This window comes from Antechinus flavipes, chromosome 1, assembly GCF_016432865.1.
Source record: "Antechinus flavipes isolate AdamAnt ecotype Samford, QLD, Australia chromosome 1, AdamAnt_v2, whole genome shotgun sequence".
Lineage (NCBI taxonomy): Eukaryota > Metazoa > Chordata > Mammalia > Dasyuromorphia > Dasyuridae > Antechinus > Antechinus flavipes.
This window is the reverse complement of record NC_067398.1, coordinates 648,955,568-648,977,279: the sequence shown is the minus strand read 5'-3', so window position 1 is coordinate 648,977,279 and position 21,712 is coordinate 648,955,568. Positions and strand designations below refer to the sequence as shown.

Here is a 21,712-nt window from a genome sequence, read left to right as displayed (position 1 = left end):
AAGACATATGATATCTAGGCTCTTTTTTTGGTTATGGCATTCATAGAGTGTAATTACACTTAAATTTTTCCTCCTTAATCCATTTTCCAAGTGAGTTGTTTTTGCTACAAGATACCTTACATTTTCTTTAGAATTTTGATTCTTTTAATATTTCTTATTGCTTGGTGAATCAATTAAGTCTTTTCAGGTTTTTCTGAGTGCATCCTGCTCATCATTTCTTATAGCACAGCAGTATTTCATCATAGTTACATGGTACAATTAGTTCAGCCATTTCCCAAATGATGGGCAACCTTTCAATTTCCAATTCTTTGCGACCAAAAGAGTTCTTATAAATATTTTATATTTAGTACTATATTTAGAATAAAACAGTAAATACATTATAGTAAACATATTATATATTTAGTACTATGTAGATCCTTTTCCTTTTTAAAAAAATCTCTTTTTAAATACAGACTTGGCATTGGCATTGTTAGATCAAAAGATATGCATGGTTTTATAGCTCTTTGGGCATGGTTCCAAATTGCTCTGTAGAATAATTGAATCAGTTCACAATCCATCAATAATGCATTAATGTCTTATTTTCCCCACATCCTCTCCAACATTTGTCATTCTCCTTTTTTGTCTTATAATATAGCCAATAGGTATGAGGTAGTACCTTGGAATTTCTCCTATCAATAGTGAGTTAGAGAATTTTTTTTATATAGCTATAGATAGCTTTGATCATTGCATCTGAAAAAATTTCATATCTTTTGATCACTTATCAATTGAGGAGTTTCTTTTATTTTTATAAATTTGATTCTATTCTCATTTGAGAAATGAGGTTGTTTGCAGAAAAACTTGCTGCAAAATTTTTTTCACAGTTATAGTTGCTAAATGTATTTTCCTCTAACCTATTCCTCCCCACCACCTTGATAATTTCTTGAAAGATGATGTGTAAGATCTTTTTTTGATCAGGGCTTTCACATAGTACAATAATTTTTAAATTATCTCACTTAGATCTATTTTCTAGGTCAGTTGTTTTTGCAATGAGATATTTCAAATAGCTTTCTATTTTTTTTTTCATTTCTTTGGTTTTGTTTTATTGTTTCTTGATTTCTCATAAAGTTATTAGCTTCCATTAGTTCAATTCAAAGATAATTTTCAATGTTCACCTTTGCAAAATCTTCTATTTTAAATTTTTTTCTCTCTCTCTCCTCTCTTTTCTCCTCCCCCAAATAGCAAACAATCCAATATAGGTTAAACTTGTGCACTGGGGCTACTTTTTAAGGAGTTTTTTTTTACTTCAGTGAATTTTTGTATCTGTTTTTCTGTTTGACCAATTTTGCTTTTCAGAGCATTCTTTTCCTCCTTGAATTTTTGTGCCTCTTTTATCATTCTACCTCGTCTGTTTTTAAGATGTTCTTTTCTTCAGTATTTTTTTATGTCTCTTTTACCAGCTGTTGATTCTTTTTTCATAATTTTCTTGCATTACTCTAATTTCTCTTTCCAACTTTGCCTCTACTTCTCTTACTTGATTTTCAAAATCCTTTTTGAGCTCTTCCACAGCTTGAGACCAATTCATATTTTTCTTAAAGGCTTTGAATGTTAGACCTTTAATTTTGTTATCTTCTGAGTGTGTGTTTTGATCTTCCTTGTCACCATAGTAACTTTCTATGGTCAAGATTTTTTTCTTTTGTTCATTCATTTTCCCAGTTTATTTCTTGACTTTTAATTCTGTTAAAGTAGGGCACTGTCCCAAGCTTCTGGGGGGTTGTGCAGCTGTTTTCAGAGATACTTTTAGGGATCTGTAAGTTTTCAATTCTTCCAAGATGATGTAATCTAAGAAGAGGTGTGTTTACTATTTCCTTGGTCTATGTTCTTCCCAGAAGCTCTGGTGTGATAGTACTCTTCCTCATCATAGGACTGCCACTTAGGACTTCAACACAGATCTGAGTATGAGCAAAGCACCAGAGTGCTGCCCCCAATGCCAGCAAAGAAACCCCTATAATCTCCTGCTGATGCATCAGTTCTTTTACTATCAGTGGACTGAGAGCTCAGGAAGCAACTTCTTCTGCTACTACTGATTCAATGGCTCTAAGCCTGCTCCTACTCCTGGTTTCTTGAGGTCTGATCTGTGCTGCACTGTGTTCTAGTCTCATTCTGGTATGATAGACCTTTCTTGCTGACCATCTAAGTTGAATTTGACTGGAAAATTATTTCATCTTGTCTTTCTGTGGGTTCTCCTGCTCCTGGAGTTATTTTATGGGATTATTTTAAAGTGATTGGAGGGGTTTGGGGGAGAGCTCAGGTGAGTTGATGCTTTTTTTCTGTCATTGCATATGAATCCTTCTGGACAATACTTTTATGTCATTTGTAAATGTTTATTAATTAATTAATAAACATTTATTAATTTCATTTAGTTTATCAGTTTTATTGACATATTTCAGCAAAATAGCTTTTGGTGATTGTTTTAATTTCATCTTCATTGATGGTGGATTGACCCTTTTCATTATTGATACTGTTTTTTTTCTTTTTTTAAATAAATTAACCAATACCTTGCTTGTTTGTTTGTTTTTTACTAAAATAAGTCTTGGTTTTATTTATTGTTCTTTTGATTCTATCACGTTCAGGATTGAGAATTTCTATTTTAGTATTTAATTGAGAATTTTAAATTTATTCTTCTTCTTTTTCTTGAAATTTGCATGCCCAATTCACTGATCTGCTCTTACTCCCTTTAATTGATGTAAGCATTTAGAGAAAAAAATTTCTCCAAAACTGCTTTGGCTACATACCACAAATTTTGGAATGTTGTCTCATAGTTCTCATTATCTTTAATGAAATTGTTGATTTCATATATATTTCTTTAGGATTAGATTATTTATTTAGTTTCTAATTCATTTTTAATCCTATGATTCAAAGTTTCTTTATTGAATATAACTTTTATTTATGATCCAAAATGGGAAGATTTAATATTTTTGTTTTTCTACATTTATTTGTGAGGTTTTTATATCCTAAATACATAGTCAATTTTTATGAAGGTGACATGTACAACTGGGAAAAAGGTATGCTCATCTCTATTCCCATGCAATATCCCCAGAAATATCATATTTAACTTTTCTAAAATTCTATTCACCTCACCCTCTTTCTTATTTATTTATTGGTTAGATTTATCTAGATCTGAAAGGTGTAAATTGAGATCCCTACTAATATAGTTTTACTGTTTCCCCCTGTAACTCACTTAATTTTCCTTCAAGAATTTGGATGCTATGCTCTATAGTGCATATATGTTCAGTATAGACATTACATCATTGTCTATGGTACCTTTTAGCAAAATACAGTTTCCCATATTATCTCTTTTTAATTAGGTTTATTTTTTCTTTTGCTTTGTCTGAGATTATAATTGTAACTCCATCTTTTTTATTACTTTTGGCTGAAGCACAATAGATTTTGCTGCAGTCTCTTATTTGAATTCTCTGTGTTTCTTTTGGTTTCAAATATGTTTATTGCAATCAATATATTCTTGGAGTCTGGGTTTCTAATCTTTTCTACTATATTCTTTCATTTTATGATTTCATCCCATTTATATTCACAGTTATAATCGATAATTATACATTTTCCTCCATCCTATTTTCTATTTATCTTTCTCTCTTTTTGCCCTGTAATCTTTTAAAAATTTATTTAGCTTTTGATCACTTTCTTCCTCAATCTATTCTTCCTCCTACCACCATTCTTACTTTCCTTTATTCCTTTCCCCTCCAAATTCTCTTGCAAATAAGATGAATCTCTATATCCAACTCTGTGTGTATATGCGTGTATATAGAGTTCCCTCTTTGAACTAGTTCAGGGGAAAGCAACATTGCTTGCTTTCCACTACTTCCTCCTCTATTATAAAAACTTTTCTTTTTCCATCTCTTTTATGTGAGATAATTTTCCTCATTCTTTGCCTCCCTTCTCTTTTCTCCCAGTGCACCCCTCTTTCTCACCCTTTCATTCTTTTTCTGAGATTATTCCATGTATTCTCTAGCTATGTACACTTCTTTGAACCATCCTAACAATGATAAAGTTCTTAGGAGTTATATGTGTTATCTTCCATAAAGAAATGCAAGTTTTTCCCTTTTTTTTTTTTTTTGAGTCTTGTTTTTAAATGGCAAATTTTCTATTCATCTCCAGTTTTTTTGGTTTTTGTCCCCAGTCAGGAATGCTTGAAAGTCCTCTTTCATTAAATGTATATTTTTTTTGTTTTTTTTTATATTTTATTTTATTTTATAATAACTTTATATTGACAGAATACATGTCAGGGTAATTTTTTTACAACATTATCCCTTGCACTCGGTTCTGTTCCGATTTTTTCCCTCCCTCCCTCCACCCCCTCCCCTAGATGGCAAGCAGTCCTATAGATGTTAAATATGTTGCAGTATATCCTAGATACAATATATGTTTGCAGAACCGAACAGTTTTCTTGTTGCACAGGGAGAATTGGATTCAGAAGGTAAAAATAACCTGGGAAGAAAAACAAAAATGCAAACAGTTTACATTCATTTCCCAGTGTTCTTTCTTTGGGTGTAGCTGCTTCTGTCCATCATTTATCAATTGAAATTGAGTCTTTGTCAAAGAAATCCACTTCCATCGGAATACATCCTCATACAATATCGTTGTCGAAGTGTAAAGTGATCTCCTGGTTCTGCTCATTTCACTTAGCATCAGTTCATGTAAGTCTCTCCAAGCCTCTCTGTATTCATCCTGCTGGTCATTTCTTACAGAACAATAATATTCCATAACATTCATCTACCACAATTTACTCAGCCATTCTCCAATTGATAGGCATCCATTCAATTTCCAGTTTCTAGCCACTACATTTTAGCACATACAGGTCCCTTTCCCTTCTTTAGTATTTCTTTGGGATATAAGCCCAATAGAAACACTGCTGGATCAAAGGGTATGCACAATTTGGTAACTTTTTGGGCATAATTCCAGATTGCTCTCCAGAATGGTTGGATTCGTTCACAGTTCCACCAACAATGCATCAGTGTCCCAGTTTTCCCGCATCCCCTCCAACATTCATCATTATTTTTTCCTGTCATCTTAGCCAATCTGACAGGTGTGTAGTGGTATCTCAGAGTTATCTTAATTTGCATTTCTCTGATCAATAATGATTTGGAACACTCTTTCAAATGAGTAGTAATAGTCTCAATTTCATCATCTGAAAATTGTCTGTTCATATCCTTTGACCATTTATCCATTGGAGAATGGCTTGATTTCTTATAAATTTGAGTCAGTTCTCTATATCATTAAATGTATATGTTTCCCCCATACAATTATATTCAATTATTCTAAATTATTCTTGATTGTAATCCTAGATCTTTTGACTTCCTATTCTGAGTCCTTTATTCCTTTATAGTGAGTGGTAGCTGCTAAATCTTGTGTGGTCTTGACTTTAGTTTTATGGTACTTGGATTATTCTTTTCTGGCTATTTGTAGGATTTGTCCCCATGTTCATTTTGGGACATCTTTCAGGAGAAATCTCTTTTACTTTTTCAGGAGGTGATTGATGGATTCTTTCAAATTTCCCCCTCTGCTTCTATAATATCTGGGTATTTTCCTTTATCATTTTTTGAAATATAACATCCAGGCTTTTTTTTATTATGGCTTTCAGGTAATCCAATAATTCTTAAACCATCTGTCCTGAATCCATTTTCCAGCTCAGTTATTTTTATATTTAACATTTTATTTTTCAATCTTTAGATTTTATTGTTTCTTAATGTCTCATAGTGTCATTAGCTTCCATTTGACCAATTCTAACTTTTAAGGAGTTATTTTCTTCAGTGAGGCTTTGTATCTCTTTTAACAAGCTGTTAATTCTTTTTCATAATTTTTTTTGCATTGCTCTCATTTCCTTTCCCTATTTTTTTCTACTACTCTTGATTTAAAGATCATCTTTTTTCATCTTTAATTTTCTAAGAATTCTTGTTAAATTTAGTTCTATTTTGCACTTTTATTTCAGGTCTTGCTTGTAGATGTTAAATCATTATCTTCTTTTGAATTTGTAGCTTGAGCTTCCCTGTCACCACAGAATTTTTTTATCATTTTGATGTGACTGATGTAGACACCAAATAATGGTAGACACCAAAAATTGGGGTTGGGTCATGTGAAGAATTCACACTGGCCCTTATCTTTGGCAAAAAAGTAGATTTATTTAGGGGAATAGGTTACAGACAAAATGGTAGAATCCAATAGACACCGGAAATGGTAAATATGAAATAGAGTGGGAGAGCATAGAAAAAGGGTTTTAATTAATGATGGAAGAGACGAGTTTCCTAGTCCAAGTTGCCATTCACTCGGAGAAAGGAAATCACATTCAAGAGGTTGGGACATGCCTCCCATGTCCCTTTAGCTGGCAGGCTAAATCCTGAAAGGGAAGTAGTATCCCCAAAGGATTAGTTATCTTGAAGTAGGAGAAGTGGGGTCAGAAAAGACACCACAAAGCATGGTGAGGTTAAGAGATATCCCATAGCATGGGGAAGAAGTACAGAGAAAGACACCATGAGTCACAGTCCTTGGTGGATTGACCTAAAGGTCATAAATAGATTTTATAGGAAGAATTTGACTGGAATTTCTGAGGGGATGGTAAGGTGAGGCTCCTACAGAAGGTGGGTTTCAGAGGTTTGACATAAATTGGATTTCTGACTGGACAACTTAGAGAGTGAGACCATGGAGCTAAACTGATCTCTATTAGTGCCTTCTCCCTGCCTACCTCAAAGATAAATTCTTCAATTGCTCTTTGCTCAACACACTCACTATTCAAGACCAATCAATTAGATTGGGTTTTTTTCCTTCTTTTTCCAGCCCATTTCTTGACTTTGGGTTTGTAGAGTCAGACTTTGCTTGCCTCTAGGAGGAGGAATGGTAAGCTTTAGTACCTAAATCTGGGTATTTTCTGTGGATTTTCAGTTCTTCCAAGGTAGTGTGATATGGGGAGAGTTCTGATCACTATCCTCCTAGTCTGTATTCTGCTAGGTACTTTGCTCCCTCACAACCAGAGACTTTAACCACTCTTCTTTACCCTTCTTTGCTGTGACCTGAAACTGGATGATGGGTGAAAGAGCTGTCATTTGTCCTGCTTTTGTACCCAATGCCAACACAGAGGCTCTTTGTTATATCTTTTTGACCAGGTGAGCACTCCTGGTGCCACTATGAATAGTAATTCCCACTGCTACCATTCCAGACTATATGCTTCTATCCCAGAATTCACATCCAGCCGCACTTCCAAATAACTCCTATTCTAATGTCCACAGATCTTTCTTTTTGTTAAGTCCTGTGCTAGAAAACTGAGTTACTGTGATTTGTTATCATCCCATTCAGAATTTGAATTTTCATATTTTTAAAAAGTTGTTTAGAGGGTTAGGTTGGGAGAACTCAGCAGAAATGCTTAATTCAGTCTGCCTTTTTTGGTTCAATCTTCTCTTAAAAGGGAAAGCCTTTGTCTTTCCACTTACATGAACTGATGCTAAGTGAAGTGAGTTGAACCAAAAGAACATTGTGCATAGCAACAACAAAATTATGTGATCAATTCTAATTGGCTCTTTTCAACAATAAGATGATTCTAGACAATTCCTCCTACTTAAACCTGTCTTGTTAGTATATCTGAAAGCATACCCCACTTCCTCCTTTCTTTCTCATTGTTGAAGGGCCATTCGATTTCGTTTTCCAGAAAAGGATTCACCTTAGACTCTCCCTTATTTCCCTCCCCATCTTCCCTCCAACCTTAAGCCCTTTTCACTCATAATGATGTGGCTGATGTAGGCACCATATGTGGTAGGTACAAAATGTTGGGTTCGGTCATGTGAAAAATTAACAATGATCATTCTCTTTGACAAAAGGTAGATTTAAGAGAAGAGGTTATAGACAAACTGAAGAGCTACAATAGACACCAAGAATAGTAAATATGAATTAGAGTTGGAAAAGCATAGAAAAGGATTTTAACAATTAATAATGAAAAAGATAAGTTCCCTAGTAGAACTTGCAATTAACTAGAAGATAGGAAATATCCCATGAGGTTGGAGTGTGACTTTAGCTGGCAGACTAAATCCTAAAAGGGGTTTTAGCACCTTAACAGAGGTAGATAGCATAAGGAGGAGAAGTGGGTCCTGAAAGGAGAGACAACTTAAGGCACAGTGGGGTTAGGAGAGATATCACACAGCATGGGGAAGGAGCACAGGGAGACACGAGGAGGAATGCTGTTGCAGACTGATCCAGAGTACAACAACAAAGATGACAAGTGCCATAAGCAGATTTATCGGGAAAATTTAACCTTAGGGACATGACTAGGACATTCTGAGCAAGGTGAGACTGCCCATAACCCTCTTAGAGAGTGGGTCTCAGGTTTGACTTACTTGGATTTCTGACTGGAAGACCTCCACACAGGATGGGACCATGGAGCTAAACTGATTTCTATCAGAGCCTTCTCCCTGAGGAACAATTCCATCTATACTCCAGTTTTTCTCTGCCAACCACACTCATCATTCAGGACCTTATCAAATGCACATTTTGATTATGGCCATGAGTCTTTTCACATCCATAAAGGGCACCCTTTGTGACTATGATAAATACCTAATGCAAATTCTTCCCACTTTGAACTGCTCTCTCACCACCTGGTATTTCATATTGTTGTCCTTTGTTCTTGAAGAGGACCATGACATCAAGGAGATGCTGTGAGATGCAAGTAAATTGGATTTAATAGAGGGAGGGCCCTTCAGAGCCATCTGGGTCCAGTGTCCAGATATAGATCAGGACCACTAAAGATGGCCCTGGATGCAGTGGGAGACCTTGGCCTTCTTAAGCTAAATTTTCAACAGCCCTCAGTTTGATATTTTATATATATACTTTATGTACTTGCTTTTTCTTCATAATGACATCACTAGGTCATTAGTACCATAGCAATGTAGTGTCAAAGACATAACCTGTCCCTCTATATGGTCTAGTCATTTGTGCTCTCTATATGTGGGCCTTTCTGATATTATGTAATTATATATTCATATATATTCATTCTTCCTATGAATGGTATATATAGAAAGCTTGAGAGGAAAGTGCTTTATTTTAATTTTTATCACTCTTTCATTAAATTCTGCTTGGTTAGCAAAAGTAAACAAATTTGCAAACACTATGATTGGGCTATGAATTTTTGAGCACCTAGTACCTAATATAGATTTTTTATATTTCTCCTCATTAGAGAAGTACCCCAGGTACTATAGAAATATGCCAGTTGCTTTTTTTAAATTTGAGTGTAAAACTTTATAGATGTAGTTTTTCAATGAATGTTTGCTGAATTTGTTTGTTCAACTGATAGACCCTCCTCTGCTTAGAAGAGAGTCAAGTCTGGATCTGCTTCTAACTTGCTAAGAGAGCTGTCCCCTGAGGAGTCAGAAGGAATACTGGTCTTCAATTCAAGAGAACTAAATTTGACTCCTGACTGACATTTATGATGAATACTACCTACCTTGACTTTTTTGGACCTCAGTTTCCTCATCTTTAAGATTGAACATTATAATTTTTGTACTACCTGCCTATTGGTGAAAACTCTCTAAAAAAAATAGGACATCATATGAATATGAGTTATTAAATGATAAAGAAGACCACTGAGGGGACTGGAAGGAAGTAACTTTATTGAGAGGGAGATTGAGCAGTGCTGGACTTCATTTGCTCATCATCCAGGGATTGTGACTGTCGGTGGGGAAAGAGACATGGAAGAGAAAGACCTGAGACATTTGGGTGGGTTGTTGGGGAAGGAAGAATTAGAATTAGATTCTCATAATCTATGTTTAATTGATCTCAGACCATTACACTTCCTGATAAGTGCGGGGTCCATAGGTAGACCTGCGACGGGGAACAATTCCAGGGCTGTATCCAGATCCCAATGGCCAGTGGCGGACAACATGGCGGTAGGACACAGCTATACAATCAAAGTAGTTGATGTTCAGTTTACGGGCAATATGGCGACCCAGGAATTCCAGTTGCTGTAGAGGCAAAGAAAGGAATATGATAGAGAGGAGATAGGTCTTATCTGAAGGGAGCAGAGGCTCAGAAAAAATATAGAATTTGGTCTCTCAGAGCCTAGGTTTGAGGAAGAAAAGACTTTCACCTTGATTTACTATGTAATATTGGAAAAGTTTTCTCCTCTGGGTATATTTTCTCATGTATAAAACAGGAATGGTGACGGTTTGTAATCCCACATCTCAAGAAATTTTAGTCTTCCATGCATTGTAAAAGGCACAGTGTAAGCTAAAGAAGTCAGGAAATGGAAGCATTTTTATCCAAAAAATCTAGATCCTCCCCTCTTCAGGAATGGCTGGTGGTTATAGGCTGGGCAGAGTGGCTACCTGTAAGAGGGCTGCTGGGAAGCCCTGTTGGCTCACATTCCCAGGAAAAATTCACAGTCCCCAATTCTTATTGAAACTAAGGTCCCCACTATTTGCATTTTTGTTTTTCTTTCCGAGTTGTTTTTACCTTCTGAATCCAATTCTCCCTGTGCAACAAGAGAACTGCTCGGTTCTGCAAACATATATTGTATCTAGGATATACGTCAACATATCTAACATATATAAAACTGCTTGCCATCTAGGGGAGGGGGTGGAGGGAGGGAGGGGAAAAATCGGAACAGAAGCGAGTACAAGGGATAATGTTGTAAAAAAAATTACCCTGGCATGGATTCTGTCAATATAAAGTTATTATAAAATAAAATAAAATATTTAAAAAAGAGAGAGAGAATAAAAAGAGAGAAAAAAGAAAAAAAAGAAAAAGAAAAAGAAACTAAGGTCCCCATGCCAGGACCCTGGCCAGTTTTCTCTTTTCAGGAAGCTGAATATATTTTTGTGTGTGTGTGTGTGTGTGTGTGTACATACATACATACATATATAATACATATATACACATATATATATATGGCTGATGTGTGTTAGACATGTCACTGTTTGTCACATGCACACTATCTCTTCCTTTCTGTCATTTTTTTCTCTGTCTCTGACCTAAATTATTACAACAGTCTTTTAACTAATCCACCTGTCTCAAGTGTATCCCATAAAATAATACCAAAAAATTTTCCTTAAACACAGATTTCACTATTTGATTCTTTTACTCAATCAAGTCTAGGGATTTCCTATTACTTCTGGAATAAGATATAAATTCTCCTATTTAACTTTTAAAACCCTATACAACCCAGCCCCAACTAATTTTTCCACCTTTATTGGACATCACTCTCCTTCCTACATTCTAAGAAATAGCCCAATTTCTTTCTTCCTATTTTTCACACAAAATTATAATAACAATAATAAGCATGTCATTTAATACCATAATATTAATAATAATTTATATGTTTGTAATAAAAATATCTATAGCACTTTAAGGTTTGCAAAGAGCTTTACAAATATTTTAATTTCACAACAATCCTGGGAAGTAGATGCTAAAAATGTCCCCATTTTACATAAGAGGATATTGAAAAAAAAATACTCTATCTTCCATCTTTAGACCTTTACATTGATCATCCTGCACACCTGGAAGATTTCTCCCCTTATTTCCACTTCATAAAGTCCCTTTCTTCCTTTAAAATGACGTTTTCTGAAATCATTCCTGATTCCAAACTGCTAGAATCACTCCCCATCAAACTACTTTGTAATTATTTGTATTTATTAGCTTTATATTAATGATATATATGTATATACTTCAAGTAGTGATTATTTCATTGTTTATATTTGTATCCCTAGCAACTAGCACAGCTCCTGCCATATAATAGGTGCTTAATAATCGATTGATTACTGATGGATTGATTGACTGACTGATTAGGCCATAAATGATTCCCATTTAAAAAATCAAGTTTGTGAAATGTGGATTATCTGATGTAATGAAAATGGTTAATGATGTGAATGGTCAGTGGGTCAGTTGGAGAACCATAGATAAAAAAGATTGAGAAGTGGGGAGTGAACATCACTGGAAAACACAGAAAAGATTGATCAGCAGGTGAGGGAAGAAATCAGAGGAAAGTCAAGGGATTAGGGGAAGTCAGTAAAGCTTGAGAGATGAGTCTGGGAAATGAAGTCCTTACCTCATAGTGTTCTGACAGCTTCACCAGAACCAGCGGTTCCAGTTTGTGGCCACAGAGGACTAACTGGAAGAAGCATCTACCGTAAGCTACAACAAGAAGAGAACACTTCGAAACTGCTCTCACATCCAGGGACTATCCCCTTTTCTACTTCCCCTACTCAGAAATAAAAGTGGACCTGAGACTTTCCCCCTGTCTTTGATCCATCCAAAGCCTTGTCCCCTAGTTGTCATTATCAGTCCTCAAATCCCTGTCCCTGTCTCTTACTTCACACTGTCCTAAGTTTTCTGGTTCTTTCATTTTTCACATCCTTGTCCCCATCTCCCTGGCTTTCAGCCCAGGACCCTCTGATCTCTGGAACCTATCTCAGTTCTTTGGACATGTTCTCAGATCCCTGACCTCATCATGATGCTCCTGACCTTGTTAACAGCACTAGCCTTCCCCAGAATCCTGTCCCTGTTCCTAACTCTGTCTCCATTCCCAGCTTCAGTGCATGTTGTCCCACTTTCCGATTCTAACCTGAGCTCCTTTTCTCTTTTTCCAGCTCTCTGTTCTCAATTTCTCCAGTCTGGCTTCTCAAACCCTCTATTTAGCTCTTGGAATGTTATCTTGAGCTCTTTCTCTGATCCTGTTCTCATAATTCTGCCTTGAACTTGTCTCCATCCCTGGGTCTCTCCAGATTCTTGTCTTTTTGCAGTTTCCCATCGCTCACTCATTAGCCCTATCCCATCCCAATCCCAAACTTACTGTTCCTAGACTCCTATCCCTGCCCCCAAGTAGCCCGACCCTATCCCCCCTCCGCAGATTCCTTGCTTCCCAGCAGTGTCAAATACCATCAGATCGGAGGGCGAGGCGGATGTAGATGCGATGCAGGGGTCCTTGACAGACAGTGCGACCATGGATGGAGAAGTGGTACATCCCCCGAGTGTGGTTTAAGACCAGGCGGCGCTTCGGCAGTGATGAGATTGTAAGCCACAGACCAATGCCAACCCCATAGGCAGGAAAACCCCACGTCTCCTGATTATGCATCTGTAGCCCCAACGGGAGTTATAGAGATACCATCAATATACCAGAAAGGGAGAGGGGACGGAAATGGAAGAGGGCGTACTATGCCATATTTGTCTATGCCTTCCCATGGATTCTCCCATAAAAAACCCACCAATGTGCTGAAGGCTTCTCTTGAGGTCTTTTAGTATTCCACAGGAGCCAATAAAGCACTTGATTTATGTATCAGTTATCTCCTATTCTGGATAGATGACTAACCTACCCCCTTTTCCATCTCTTCATTTACTGGTTCGATATCTTTTCTGCCACTTCTTTTTTATCCCCCTTTTTTTTTAAAGAATTTTTTATAGTCCCCCACCAAATACATGCAAAGATAGTTTTCAACATATACTTTTTTTTTTCCCCCCTGAGGCAGTTGGGGTTAAGTGACTTGCCCAGGGTCACACAGCTAGGAAGTATTAAGTGTTTAAGGGCAGATTTGAACTCAGGTCCTCCTAACTTCAGGGCTGGTGCTTTATCCACTGCATCACCTAGCTGCCTCTTCAACATATACTTTTTTTTTTCATCTTTCAGGATATTTTCTTTTTCTTTCTTTTTTTTTAAATAACTTTTTATTGACAGAACCCATGCCAGGATAATTTTTTACAACATTATCCCTTGCACTCATTTCTGTTCCAATTTTTCCCCTCTCTCCCTCCACCCCTTCTCCCAGATGGCAAGCAGTCCTATACATGTTAAATAGGTTACAGTATATCCTAGATACAATATATGTATGCAGAACTGAACACTTCTCTTGTTGCACAGGGAGAATTGGATTCAGAAGGTATAAATAACCTGGGAAGAAAAACAAAAATGCAAACAGTTTACATTCATTTCCCAGTGTTCTTTCTTTGGGTGTAGCTGCTTCTGTCCATCCTTGATCAATTGAAACTGAATTAGTCTCTTTATCAAAGAGATCCACTTCCATTAGAATACATGCTCAAACAGTATCATTTCTGAGGTATATAATGAACTCCTGGTTCTGCTCATTTCACTTAGCATCAGTTCATGTAAGTCTCGCCAGTCCTCTCTGTATTCATCCTGCTGGTCATTTCTTACAGAACAATAATATTCCATAACGTTCATATACCACAATTTACTCAACCATTCTCCAATTGATGGGATTCATTCATTTTCCAGCCTCTAGCCATGACAAACAGGGCTGCACAAGCATTTTGGCACATACAGGTCCCTTTCCCTTCTTTAGTATCTCTTTGGAGTATAAGCCCAGTAGTAACACTGATGGGTCAAAGGGTATGCACAGTTTGATAACTTTTTGAGCATAGTTCCAAATTGCTCTCCAGAATGGCTGGATGTGTTCACAATTCCATCAACAATGTATCAGTGTCCCTGTTTTCACACATCCCCTCCAACATTCTGCATTATCTTTCCCTGTCATTCTAGCCAATCTGACAGGTGTGTAGTGGTATCTCAGAGTTGTCTTAATTTGCATTTCTCTGATTAATAATAATTTGGAGCATATTTTCATATGGCTATAAATAGTTTTAATTTCTTTGTCTGAGAATTGTCTGTTCATATCTTTTGATCATTTATCAATTGGAGAATGGCTTGATTTCTTATAAATTAGAGTCAATTCTCTATATATTTCGGAAATGAGGCCTTTATCAGAACCTTTGACTGTAAAAATCAGCATATACTTTTGCAAAACTTTGTGTTCCTAATTTTTCCTCCTTCCTCCTCCTCACCCCCTCCCATAGACAGCAAGCAATCCAAATATTAGTTATACATGTTATGTCACTTCTTGTAAGTAAATTATTTGCTGTGGCTTCATTAGTCCCATTGGGCATCTCTCTACTACTTTTTAGACCATCCATAATTTTGATTCTTCTAAGATTATGGTATTTTAACCTTTATATAATGATGTTGTTTTAAAAAACAGAGTTTTTGTGCATACCCTTTGACCTGGGTCAGTGTCACTACTAGGTCTGTATCCCAAAAAGATCATAAAAAAGGGAGAAGTACCTGTATGTACAAAAATGTTTGTGGCAGCCCTTCTCTTAGTAGAAAGGAACTGGAAACTGAATGGGTGCCCATCAATTGGAGAATGGCTGAATAAGTTATGATATATGAATGTTATGGAATATTATTGTTCTGTAAGAAACGACCAGCAGGATGATTTTAGAGAGGCCTGGAGAGACTTACAGGAACTGATGCTAAGTGGAGTGAGTGGAACAAAGAAAACATTGTACATAGCAACAAGAAGATTACACAATGATGAACTATGATGGACTTGGCTCTTTTCTACAATGAGGTATTTCAGGCCAGTTCCAATAGATTTGGGATAGACAGAGCCATCTGCATCCACAAAGAGGAATATGGAGATCGGAATGTGGATCACAGCATAGTATTTTCAATTTTTTTTATTGTTTGCTTAGTTTTTTCTTTCTCATTTTTTTCTTTTTTGATTTGATTTTTCTTGTGCAGCATAAATGTGGAAATATGTATAGAAGAATTGCACGTGTTTAATATATATTGGATTACTTGCTGTCTAGAGGAGGGGGTTGGGGAAAAAGAGGGAGAAAAATTTGGAACACAAGGTTTTGCAAGGGTGAATGTTGAAAACTATCTTTGTATGTATTTTGAAAAAAAACTATTATTAAAAAATATGGAGTTTTATGTCAGGGAAGAACCTGGGATCATTAGATATGGACCTTCTCAAACTCAATCCAGCCCACTCTCTTCTATTCAACTCTGAGTTTAGTAACTTATCTATCAAAAATTCTTTTCAATAAGTCTATACTAATAGTTTAACTCATGTATTAGCCATTCAACTGCATGCTCCAGGCTAAATGATAGGCATTTCTTATCCATTTGTTTTTCATATTGTTATACCAGTCCCCTTTCAGTGGTTCTGGTTATGTCCTTAAGGAAGCTCTGAAATGTTCAGGATAGGGGTAGGGAGGAGGGTCTAATGTTTTCAACATATCATTCATAAACAGGAGCATCTGGAAGTTCTTATCATTTATAGATGATGTATACTATGACAGTTATAAGCCATTTTGAGTTGCATGTCTCCTTGTTTTATGAATCATCTGATATCAATAAATATCATTAAACAAATCCAGGATTCCGCAGGAGGAGGAAAGTTGGCTTTGGAATCTGGGACCAGTTAGATGCTTATTGTCTCTGTGATTTTTGCCAGACTATCTTAGGCCTAAGTTTTTTCACTTATAAAATAGGATTTATTGGATGGCTTCTAGAGTTCATTTCAGCTCTAAAGAGACGATCCTCTCATCTACGAGGGAATCTGATTTGGAAATTACATTCGTAGCACATCAGTAATGAGTCATTTACAATCCAGAAACAGTTAATTATATGTGTGCATGTGTTTTCCATGTCTAGTATCTAGTATTTTCTTCTTGAAGGAAATATTCTTGGTTATACAACTTCTTCATGTCTTTTTTAGTTCATTGATAACAAGAATGTCAGCACTGATGTGGTTCAGTACCTCCAGCAGCCCATTGACCTAATGATCACTGGATGAAGATCATTTAGAGCACCAATAATTAAATTTAATCCTAATAGAGGGTTTAAAAACTATCATTCTTAACTTACTCTTCCCCCTTTCAAGCACTCTGCTATCATTACTGTGAAAGAGAAGGAGTCCATCTAGGACCAGAGAACACTTGGTATTTTTCTTTGGTACATGAATTTCTGTGAACAAAGAATCACTCATCTATTGGCCAAACTGCTGGTAAACTCATCACTGTACTTGACTATCCTGGATCTCTAAAAAACTATGCATTCATCTACTAGGTCTATGTTTAGGATATCAATATATAACAAGTTAGAAATGCCCTTTGCAGCCATGACCTTTAAGAACATAAAGTCATCTCCACATCAGGATTAAGCCTCAGAGTAGGGGGAAAATTACAGACATTATTGTCAATAAAAACAAAGCAGTAACTAAGAAGACATCAGCAGCTACTGGTCCACATGACTACTTTCTCAGTTTTATAAAAATTCTGTGAAATGGAGTACATATATATCAAAGGTAACTTTGATAAAAATATAAGGAACAATTGGGCTTTTAAAGAACATTTTTCCCGGCTGATTGCATCTTGGATCAAAAGCTAATTTTGTTGTATTATTTATGGCTTTCAAAAAAATATTTAATTCAGTATTTCTCCTCCAACTAAGTATTTCACCCATATATATGATCAGACAAGATTCTTTGATGGACACAGCTACTGAGATAACTTTAATGACTGTCTGCATGCCCTCATCAATTGAGGCATAAAATAGATATACTGGCTAGGATGGCTAGGTGGCACAGTGGGTAGAGCTATAGGCTTGGAATCAGGAATATCTGAGTTAAAATATGGCCTCAGACACTTTCTAGCTGTGTGATTCTGGGCAAGTCATTTAACTCGTTTGCCTCAGTTTTCTTACCTGTAAAATGGAGACAGTGAAGAAGGAAATGGTAAACCACTCTATTATCTTTGCCAAGAAAACCCCACAGACAACATCCCTTGGGTCCAGCAGGATGAATACAGAGAGGCTTGGAGAAACTTACATGAACTGATGCTAAGTAAAATGAGCAGAACCAGGAGATCATTATATACCTCAACAACGACATGTATGAAAATGTATTCTGATGGAAGTGGATTTCTTTGACAAAGAGACCTAACTCAGTTTCAATTGATAAATGATGGACAGAAGCAGCTACACTCAAAGAAAGGACACTGGAAAATGAATGTAAACTAATTGCATTTTTGTTTTTCTTCCCGAGTTATTTTTACCTTCTGAATCCAATTCTCTCTGTGCAACAAGAGAACTGCTTGGTTCTGCAAACATATATTGTATCTAGGATATACTGCAACATATTTAACATATGTAGGACTGCTTGCCATCTAAAGGAGGGGTGGAGGGAGGGAGGAGAAAAAAATCGGAACAGAAGCGAGTACAAGGGATAATGTTGTAAAAAAAAAAATTACCCTGGCATGGATTCTGTCAATAAAAAGTTATTATAAAATTTAAAAAAAAACACATCCATTGGGTCCTTAAGACTTGGACATAATTGAATGACTGAACTACAGCAACAAATGCTGGCTACAGGAAAGTGTTTGTCAGTGTCATGGAGAATGTCTTATGTGGGAATTCCCTCGTCTTCCAGATGATACAGCCAGTGTTTCAGTGAATCGAGCATTGGGCCTGGAGTAAAAATAAATAAATAAATAAATAAATGAAAACACCTGAATTTAAATCTCACCTCCCAGGGAAGTGGAAACTGAGTGGATGCCCATCAGCTGGAGAATGGCTGAATAAATTGTGGTATATGAATGTTATGGAATATTGTTGTTCTGTAAGAAACAACCAGTAGGATGGTTTCAGAGAGACTTGGAGAGACTGACATGAACTGATGCTGAGTGAAGTAAGCAGAACCAAGAGAACATTGTACAGAGCAACAAGATTATGTGATGATCAACTCTGATGGATGTGGCTCTTTTCAACAATAAGGTGATTCAGGCCAGTTCCAATGATCTTGTGATAGAAAGAGCCATATGCATCCAGAAAGATGACTGTCTGGACTGAATGTAGAACTCAACATAGTTTTTCACCTTTTTTGTTGTTGTTTGCTTGCTTTTTGTTTTCTTTCTCTTTTTTTGATCTATTTTTCTTGTGCAGCATGATAAATGTGGAACTATGTATAGAAGAATTGTGCATGTTTAACATATATTGGATTACTTACTGTCTAGGGGAGGGAGTGGGAGGAAGAAAGGGAGAAAAATTTGGAACACAAGGTTTTGCAAGGGTGAATGCTGAAAACAATCTTTGCATATATTTTGAAAATAAAAAACTCTTATTAAATAAATAAATAAAACCAACCTCAGATACTTCCTAGCTAAGTGATCCCTGATCAAGTCACTTAATGTCTGATTGCCTGACAAAATGGATCCATTGGATCACCTGGACAAGGAAATGGCAAACCACTTCAGTATCTTTGTCAAGAAAACCCCAAATACAATATTGAAGGATCTAATGTGACTGAAATGACTGAACAATATCATCTTCTAGATATTCCTATTTATGGATGATATTGTGTCAAGATCACCCCCCCATTATAAACATAGCCATTCTATTTGTCTAATAATCCACAAAAGAAAAAAAAAAACAAGTGGATAAAGAATACTTATTGCAGGGGGCAACTAGATGGTGCAGTGGATAGAGCACCAGCCTGGAAGTCAGGAGGACCTGAGTTCAGAATTGACCTCAGATCAAATCTGACCTCAGACACCTAACACTTTCTAGCTTTGTGACCCTGGGCAAGTCACTTAACCCTAATTGCCTCAGGGGGAAAAAGAATGCTTATTGCTTGTATGATATAGCTATAAACGGGAAAGTCACTGAATTCATCTATCAGTAAACAAATGTTGAACAAGCATGGTAAATGAATAGTGAGTTGGATACAGAATCAAATAGCAAGAAGTGAACAAGTTGAGTTGATCCATGACACAAAAACTCATCTAAGTGCCTCAGTGAATAAAGTGCTGGATCTGGAGTCAGAAGGATTCCTCTTCCCAAGTTCAAATCAAGCCTCAGCTTGACACACATATAGACACAGTTGTATGTCCCTGTGCAAGTCACTTATCCTATCTGTCTCAATTTCCTTATATGTAAAATGGAAACAATAATAGCAGCTGCTCCCTAGGGCTGTTGTGAGGATTAAATAAGGCAATATTTGTAAAGTGCTTTGCAAATCTTGAGGCATTATATGAAATGCTAGCTATAATTATTATCATCTTCTTAACACACTAATTATCTTCTAGTGGTCCTATATGGTAATGAACAAAGTAATATCAGGGTCTTGGATAAATCACAATTGGGTGTGATACAAAGCAGCACAGAGAGAATTATAATATATGGCACATCTCAGGAGGCAATAACATATTGCCAAAGATGACTTGACTTAATGGCAAGAAGTAGATTAAAGCATACTAATCTGGAAAATGCAGAATTGGAAAAGGAGGGAGGCTGGTCATGGATCCAGAATGAGAGATATTAGATATACAGCCTGAAGGCTTTATGGGGAACAGATGGGAGGAGATGGATGAGAATGTGGGAAGAATATGAGGGAGAAGTCAAAAAAGAATATAGAGACTAAATAGGAAGGAAATAGATGGAGAAGATATGGGGATTCATACCTTCCGGAAAATCCCAAGACTCATGAGTACGATGCAGATCAAAAAAAGCAGAAGACCCTTCCACAAGGTGTCCTGGTAGTACTCTAGCACATATACTGTAGGAATATTAAATAGTGTTAGATCAGAGTTGTCTTTTGCCTTTTCCCTCCTCCAGTATTATTAATACTTCTGTCCCCTCTTGTCATTTGGGCCCTTCCCAATGTCTCCTTTGTTTCCCAGGCTTTTGTGTTCCAATATCCAATATAGCTCCATTTTTCCCTCATTCTTCCCTCTCCCCACTGCTCCCAGTACCCTGCTTCACCATTAGCCTGCTGCCGAAAAAATGGATAAAAAGGATTTTTCTTGAGCTTCTTGGCAAGATGACGCTCGGTGCTGAAGTAGCCAATGTCCCATAACTCAAAGCCATGGCCCACATTGCCAGTGCCAGGGATACTGATGATCTTGGGGGGCTGAAAGAAGAAGGCGGGTTATGAGGAGGAGACAGAGTCAGGGTGTTATTGGGAAAAACTAGAAGAGGTAGGAAAGGACTAGATCTGAACAGCAGAGGAGAGAATATAGTAAAGGGTAGGGTGAAGACATGGAGAGAGGATAGAAGGTATGGAAAGAGTCAGACTTACAAAATAGAGATAAAGAAAAGAGAGCAAGGTTTCAAGGGGAGGAAGGGATGGAGCAGAGAAAATGGGCCCCACAGATAGGATGGACACTTAAAGAGAAGATGGGGTCACAAGGAAAGCTTGTAATAATAGGGTGGATGGGATGAAAGAGAGCAGGACTGGGCTAGAGTGGACAAAAGAAACTAGTCTCTCTCAAGTTTAGAATATCTCTGGACATACCTGAAAGAAGGGGCTACTACTCATGATCACAGGTGTGGGGTAGATAGAACAGCTAGAAAAGCAATCCGGCAGATCCAGGGGTTGGGCAAAATCAAATGGAGGACATACATTCTAGAAGGTCCAGTTGGATTCTAAATTGTCTGGGACTTCTAGAACCACCAGAATCCTCAGTGTAGATTAGGACAGCTTTTCTTCCTCTTATTCACAGAATGACAGAGATATTGGTAACTACCTAATCCAAATGACACCTGAACAAAAATTCTCTCTAAAATATGCCTTTTGAGTATCATTCAGGGTTTACATAAAGACAGAATCCACTACGTACCAGAAGCAGTCTATTATTCTACTATGGTATAGCTCTAGTTATTAGGAATATTTCCTTATTTTGAGCCCATCTGTAATGTCTGCCTATTATTTTTAGTTCTTTGGGGTCAAGTTTTTTTTTTTTTTTTTTTTTTTCTCTTGGCTTATAGCCTTTTCTTTTTTTTTTTTTTTTAAATTTTTTATTTAATAATTACTTTATATTGACACTCATTTCTGTTCCGATTTTTTTTCCCCCTCCCTCCCTCCACCCCCTCCCCTAGATGGCAAGCAGTCCTTTA

At 36.7% G+C, this 21,712-nt stretch overlaps 1 protein-coding gene across 1 annotated transcript; it reads right to left on the bottom strand.

Annotated features, from left to right (window-relative positions):
* Nucleotides 1–9,618: 9,618 nt before the first annotated feature.
* Nucleotides 9,619–21,286, bottom strand: TMEM249 (transmembrane protein 249). The gene is made up of 6 exons (XM_051965127.1): nt 21,111–21,286; nt 20,579–20,726; nt 20,278–20,372; nt 12,901–13,096; nt 12,071–12,156; nt 9,619–9,989 (listed from the first exon to the last, which is right to left on the bottom strand). The coding sequence occupies exons 1-6, from the start codon at nt 21,132–21,134 to the stop codon at nt 9,813–9,815; spliced, it is 726 nt and encodes a 241-aa protein (XP_051821087.1). The 5' UTR covers nt 21,135–21,286; the 3' UTR covers nt 9,619–9,812.
* Between the last annotated feature and the right edge of the window lie 426 nt (nt 21,287–21,712).